At 39.5% G+C, this 7,344-nt stretch overlaps 1 protein-coding gene across 1 annotated transcript; it reads left to right on the top strand.

The window, feature by feature from the left end:
- Nucleotides 1-6,439, top strand: LOC116047629 (receptor activity-modifying protein 1-like). The gene is made up of 4 exons (XM_031296536.2): nt 1-209; nt 1,118-1,163; nt 3,054-3,192; nt 6,057-6,439. Exons 2-4 carry the CDS (start codon nt 1,118-1,120, stop codon nt 6,313-6,315), a joined length of 444 nt encoding a protein of 147 aa, XP_031152396.1. The 5' UTR covers nt 1-209; the 3' UTR covers nt 6,316-6,439.
- Nucleotides 6,440-7,344: the final 905 nt, after the last annotated feature.

Consider the following 7,344-nt stretch of genomic DNA (forward strand, 5'->3'; position numbering starts at 1 on the left):
GCAGCCTGTCCATTGCAGTTACACAATCCAATTAGCTCAGAGTTGCACCGATAAGAACACTGGACCAGATCAGACAGAGGCTTTTTGTGACCACTTGTGCATCTGTTAGTTGGCTGGCAAACCATTTGGATCATCCTCAGCACAGGTTCTAATAATCAAGGATTATACAAGGGATCCACAAGGAAACAATACTGCTTTAAAAAGCTGGGGTATGTGCTTACAGAGCATTTTCTCTTTGCTTATCAGTGCAGGCTTTTAAGATTTTTAACCTGTTTTATACAATTGATACTTTTTTGATAACTGATGCGTTTGTTTTTTTTTTAAGGTAAAGCATATGGAAGAGATTCAATCCATGTAATTAATACATTTTTATCATTCTTTCATTTTCCATATGGACCTGGAACTAACTTGCAAATTTAAGTATTCAAAGCATTTACAGTGTATTTGTTCCATACAAGCGCTTAGATAACATGTGTACTATGTACTTATTAAAAAAAGAAAAGAAAATCTTCCTCTCACTGCATTCCCTGGTAACATCTGTTTCCAGTGTCTGCCTCCCACGAGATAAATTCATTTATTTTGTGGGAATGTCCAGGAAGCAGATGGCCACCATGTCTGTTTCATAGAGCTTTTTTTCTGTTCAGAATGTGTAGCTGCACTTTTGAACATGTTCAAAATCCAAAAAGAAAAAATCTTGTGAAGTATTATTGTTTTGTATAAGTATAGGGTAGATTTTTAAATGTGATAAGCACTGACAGGTCCAGGTTGTTGATTTTGTGATTTGGCTATGCATTTAATCAAAGTATTGTCTTATCACTGTGGGAGAGGAAGCAGAGAAAATGGATTTTCCAGTTGTAGAACGTTTTCCTGTGTGCCTGGACATGACAGATATCCAAATTTGAGACAGCAAACATTTTGAAAATTACTTTTTCTTGTTTGTACAGAGGAGGCAGAGAACTCACTCCAACTCATGCATACCCACCAGTCCATTTATCTTTATCTTCATTATGTATGCATGTAAAAAAGTTTAAAAAAAAACCTTCATGTGTATTATTGTTGTAAAAGCTGGTCTTCAATGACACAATTTATGTGATTGCCACCATTGTTCTTTTAATAGATGGTGTTGACTGCATACTTGTTGGCACTTATCTTCATCTGGACAGGTAAGCCAGAATTTCAATATAGCCAGGTACTTATAGCTAGCTGGAAGTCGTTATACACCCAAAAAGAGAACTCATCACGTGGGTTTGAAGTTGAAATGATCAATATCATCATTACAAGCTCTTAAACAAGAAGCACCGTCATAGCGATTTAAAGGTTAGAAAACGTACACTTGGGATGCACTATCCAAAAAAAAAGTTGACAAAGTATGTTGGCTGGGTTTGTTTTAAGTTTGACCCATCAGGTTCAAATCAAACAGCTGTCATTTGCTGTTGCAATATTCGGACAGAAAGAACAGAAGAATACACAACAACATAAATTGTGAGTTGACAACACATTCTCACACTCATCTCGTAAAAATATGGACGCTTGGTCAGGTGCCTTTGTCGTTCTTATTGACGCTAAAAGTCTCCTTTAGCGCTTTAAGTAAACACGCTTGGTCGGGACTATTGCCGTCCCTTTAGCGCTATAAGTAAACGCGCTTGGTCGGGACTATTGCCGTCCCTTTTGACGCAGTTATATTAAAGAAAAGGTCGTGGGTGGGCTTACGGTTCCGTGACACGCGGGAACTACGGGACGGTTGGGTTTAGGAAAGGGTCGTGGGTGGGCGTACGGTTCCGTTACACGCGGGAAAAACGGGATGGTTGGGTTTAGGAAAGGGTCGTGGGTTGCCGTACAGTTCTGTGACATGCGGGAGGAAAGAAAAAAGCGACTATAGCAAGCATGACAAGCAGGACGCGAACCCCACTCTCCTGGTTGAAAGTCCTGTGTTTGTTTAACCCATCCACCACCCCAACCAATCTCCTTACGCAGAAATTCGCCCTTACATACTACTCGCTAAATCCTATCTAACTGCTGCTCTCCCCCTGACAGCCACTGTCCAAACGTCCTTATTTTACGAGTTTGGAATGAGAACGGGTTGGAGTTGAGCTGTAGCCTATAAAATCATAAACTGTCAAAGAATAATGTAAGTAGCAGCGGTGACGTAACACACTGGTTTGTGGACTGCTGTTTTGAAGCCTCGAGTTTGGCCGTCGCCATCTTGTTTTGCAATGGCCCTGCGCAAAGCTAAACGCTAAAGAGGGAAAGTTGACGTTTTTCAACCCTTCTGAAGCAAATCATCTGGTGGAGATTTATGGGTGGGTAAACATGGACCTCTGGGTAGGCTACTGATGCCGTTCATCTGCGTGTACAGCAGAACAGAAAATCGGCAAACTTGTCCTTAAGTTACCAGCTAAGCCATAGCTAGCTAGCTAGCTAGCTAGCTTGGATGGCAGAACGCTGGACAAGAAATTTTTAGGCAACCAAAATGTTCCAATTCATTTTGATGAAGTGAAAACAGAGGGTCAAAGTGTAAGATAAAAACATGGACAATACCCAAAAACAAGCTCACGGCTATTTCATGTACACAGTGCCATGGTTAGCCTCTGTCCTGATTGACAGGTCGGCGTGGAGCCCCGCCCCTAAAGTATCCCCTGCTTTATTGTCAATTTTAAAATAAATAGGACTATACTTTACAAAATGAACATCATGCTGGATTGAAAAATGTACAGGTTTAAGGCACTTCTGCATTGGCTTCACTTGTGAACACAGAGAGCAGGAGGGGACAGAACGGAGGTTTAACCAGCTGACTCAGCAGAGTACCAGGCTGTGATACATAGTTTTGTTGCTTGCTGAAAAACAAGATGCCATTTTCCAGGTATTTCAGTGTGAACAAGTCTTTACTAAAACATGTGGCCACCACATTCTTACACTTAGCCTTGTGGTATAGATTATTGGCAACCTATCTAACAGACATTAAGCAACACTGTCTGGGTCTATGATGTTAGCATTTTGTCTTGAGTTGGATGGAGCATTCGGACTGTTGCTCTCACTCATGCTGTCTTCTCCAGGAATGGCTGCAAAATTTGTTGTTCCACCATGTGACCGGGACATGTTTGATAGCGGTGTTGACAAGTGCCTGTCAGACTTCAACAGGAGCATGGAGACAAGTGGCTATGAGGACAGGTGCCCATGGCCTACTGGAAAACGGTACTTTTTTATTTATAGTCTCTTTGTCATCATTCAACAAATGCAGGGTTCTTTCAAAGTCACATTGTCCCAGTTAATATTCAATTCAATATTAATAATTTAGGCTTAATCTTTTTGAACCAGGACCTCCAGTATTTGGATCAAGTATCTCTTGAAAAATAAGCTGTAAGCTACAGCTGTTATTGCAAAATTTAATCAGATACGGTTAAGAACCGGGACGCCCCAACTCAGAATAATTTCCTGTTTCTGTGTCACGTCAGTTTCTCCACTGCCACGCCTCTTTAGGAGACTCTTTGGTGGCCGGTCCTGAGTGTATTGATTCCAAAGGGAGAAGTGAACTTTTCTAAAAGATTATGACCAATTCTTTTACCCCATCATCACCGAAGTAAATATTGGACCCATTTGTAACAGGCCACATATCTCCCGAACATTCTGACCATGAAATGGCTTTTTTCAGAAGCACAAATCCGGTTGTGCAAATGTTTGAGACCTGTTTCTGTCTCAGGAACAAACTCTAGCCAAATCTGGCAACACAGATAACGATCTACTAACATTTGCAAATGCCATAACAAAACAAATTTTCGTAATGCTAAATATTTTAGTTTTAGCTGTGTACAAATATAGCAAAAGACAATATTAATAAATTGTGCAGATATAACTTTTCATCCATCCACAAGACGTTCACTACACTTTCAAACGAGGCCACGCCCATTTAAGAGACAGGAAGCCTGTACCGTACTGCCATACCATTTGGTGCAGCATGTAATGCTTCAATCTTTAGATCTTTTAAAAAAATCTTTTGATTTAATTTAAGTATCAGATCAGATTGGAGATACACAATATTAAGGGACTCAGATCAGGAGTGGGGGGCCAAAAATGTGTTTATCAGGAAATCCCTGCTTAAATGATAAATTGCATGTAGTTGGCAAACACATGGTATTACAAATATGCACCGTGCCATCTATGAGTCTGTGTTAATGGTTGCTGTTTGAGCCTTGGCATACATGTGTTGCAGAAAGCTATCCCTGAGCTCAACGTTGTAGAGCCCAGTGAGTGAAAACCAAAGGCGGGATAAAGTGCAACATTACGCACATTGTGTGGCCTTTTCAGTAAAGATATATGACATTTAGTCATGGGAAAGTCAGATACTTTCCTGTTTCCTGAATACATTTGGTGCTGGTCAAAGTTTAAGCTAATTCCTCAACTTTTAATGAAAACGTGCTAGACTGTTGCTCCTGGGCTCATATTTCCAGACAGCAGTTGTTTGTGGAGACTTTTGCTTTAATTATGGCTGTAATAATCCATATTTTACTGTTAACATGCTTTGAGGCTAAGCTCCTGTACAGCTCAAATGGTGTGTTAGGGTGGAGTGTCCATCAACACGAGGAGCCCAGCTTGTTGATCAGGCTTCCAGCTGTCAGGCTCAATTGAATCTCAGTGGATGTTTTCCACACGAGAATCTTGAAGTCACACCCGCTCATGCGATTTATGCTACTTTGGTGAGGTTATGGTTGCTTCTCCACCCAGAGGACATAAAGTTAACAGTGAAATGTAAGCTGCCTGTAAACACTAGTGGGTGATTTCTCCATTAATAAAAAGCTTGGAGTAGCCAAGGGTAGATGTTTTTGGCTCAGTTTGCTTTATCTTAAAATACTTAGTTTGAATATTAAAGTTGCAGCTTTAAAGGACCATGCCACTCTTTTTTCTTTTTTTTTTTTTGCAGATTAAAAAATATAGGTACATTAGTGACCACTTAAAAAAAAAAAAGAAAAAAAAAAAGGTTTTAAATACATTGTCTTTAACCAGGGATAACATTTCAAAACTTTTCCATGACTTTTCAAGGACCCATAATAAAAATGTCCATGACCGTTTGCAACATATAACACATGAAATATTAAATGCACACTTGCTCGGCATTATTCAACCCTTTTAGAATCAAACATTATTACAGCTAGCTGGCATACATGAAGGGAGAGACAGAACGCAGGAAGAAAATTAAGAAACATACGTGATAGAAAACAAAACTGTCTCACATCACAGCCCTAGAGCTACTTTACAGCTGCAGACAATAATACCAGGGAGGTTATCCACGCAATATTATTTTAACAATTAATTTAATTAAACATAGTCTATATCCAGGACGTTCCACTTCCGGGATTGCTCCGTTGCAGTCAGAAATTCCGCCGAATGACCCTCCTTTCGGCCGGATGTCCGTTACCTTAGGCTTCCTTTGTGCTTTCTAACCTCCGGTGGATTTCTGAGGACTATGGTTAACTGCTCCTCAGATCTCTGCAGGGTAAATCCAGACAGCTAGCTAGACTATCTGTCCAATCTGAGTTATCTAAAACAACTTTTGAACGTAGACACGGAATGCTGTGTGGACTAGCCAGACCCTGAGGAGGAGGGTCTGGCAAAGCGAGACTACATTAAACACAACACAATTCCATGACTTTTCCAGGTTTTCCATGACCGTGGGGACCCCGTTCCATTCATTTCCATATGAAATGAAAGTGAATCCAGACTTATTAAAAATGTTAAGAGTTTGGTAGTACAACACAATGAACATGCATTCATTGTATTTTTGTCCAATTTATTTTACTGTTGCATGGCAATGCTGTTAGTATCTACTAATGTGAGATGTTTGTATTGCTTCACCATGCAACTGTACCGTAATAATTGAAATCTAAATGCAGGAATGATGTCCACTGTACACTTGAATTTGCAAGATCTAATTTTTAGACTACAGACTACTTTTAATTCTCCAAACCTCACAATGTTTAGTAGTGAAATCCTCCAGACAGCTGGAACCATTTTGAGCCTTGAGATCTTAACTATGTGCTCTGCCTTGCTCTCTTCCTTTGCAGCATCTACAACCAACTCAAGAGTTGCGTGGATAATTCGGCAAATGGGTCTTGGTGTCGGGGTCATGGATTTCTGGTAGACACGGTCTTCTTGGAGGTTCATGAGATGTACTTTAAGCTGTGTGGACACGTGGAGGACCCCCCGCTCACCACTCTGATTATGTTAATAGCACCTGTTATCATTGCCACTCTCTTCCTGCCAATTCTCTGTGTTAATCTCACCACCTGGAAGACAGAGATGCCCAGCACTTTGGGGCTCTGATGTGCTGAGCTGACATTTTCCATATTCTATTATTCTCATAATTGTGGCCATTCTCATTAGGGCTGAAGAATTTGGGGAATTTTTTTTCCTGCCAGATATTGCGATTTTTTTAATTTATTTTTTAAAGCTATACTGCACTTTCTACAATCATGTTAAATAAAGTAATACAAATAAATGAAAGATCCACTGAAAATAGGACTTTTCCGGAAACAATCTGTGATATGTAACGTTATTCCAGCATTTATCTTATGAAAAAACAGTAAATATAATAATGAAAAGAGCAATACAATTTAAAAAAATTTTAAAACGATGAATCGTTCAGCCCTAATTCTGACAGTGGGTCATGCTAATTTGCACTTGGCACCTGTGGTGCAGAGAGATCGGGAAATGTAGACTCTCACAAAACATATATATATCACAGAAGCTCTTAAAATACACCTTGATTTAACGAAAATGAGTTAGGCAACATTAGCCAATCCATAGGGCTAATTTCTGTTTATGTCTGTTAATGTTTGGATGGGCAAGCGTTTGAAATGATATATGTAAAACCAAAGGCTCAAGCTGTTCGTCCCGTTATAATCTTCACAAAATCTCTAAAACGGAGCCGGCGAGTGCAAAGTTGGCCTGACCCATACTCAGAACAGCCAATTTGAAATAAGTACTGCAATTTCCCTTCAAGTAATAGACATGTACAAACCAAAAAATCTGTTACACGTAACAAAAAAATTGAAATCTGGAATATTATTATTATTATAATTATAAGCAATATTAGGCTCTGGCTCTGTCCACAGATAACACAATTTGCCTACCAGCACTGGTCACTAATACAAATGTTATGTCTCTTTTGTTTTATTTATACAAAAACCAAAGTGTAAAAACAACAATTCACCGTTAATTGCTATGAATGACTATTTCAAATCATTTTCATCCTTTGCATGAAATCCAATGTGCACCACACGCCATTGAATGTTTTCTCCCATATCGTGGTACATTCTGTAGGCAGAAATCTATGCTCAACTGTCTATAAAC

The sequence above is a fragment of the Sander lucioperca genome, chromosome 8, assembly GCF_008315115.2.
Source record: "Sander lucioperca isolate FBNREF2018 chromosome 8, SLUC_FBN_1.2, whole genome shotgun sequence".
Lineage (NCBI taxonomy): Eukaryota > Metazoa > Chordata > Actinopteri > Perciformes > Percidae > Sander > Sander lucioperca.

Coding starts and splice junctions, on each gene's coding strand:
- LOC116047629 (XM_031296536.2), top strand. CDS start 1,118: ATGGTGTTGACTGCATACTTGTTGGCACTTATCTTCATCTGGACAG. Junction 1,164..3,053: donor ACTTATCTTCATCTGGACAG/GTAAGCCAGAAT, acceptor TGTCTTCTCCAG/GAATGGCTGCAAAATTTGTT. Junction 3,193..6,056: donor CCATGGCCTACTGGAAAACG/GTACTTTTTTAT, acceptor CTTCCTTTGCAG/CATCTACAACCAACTCAAGA.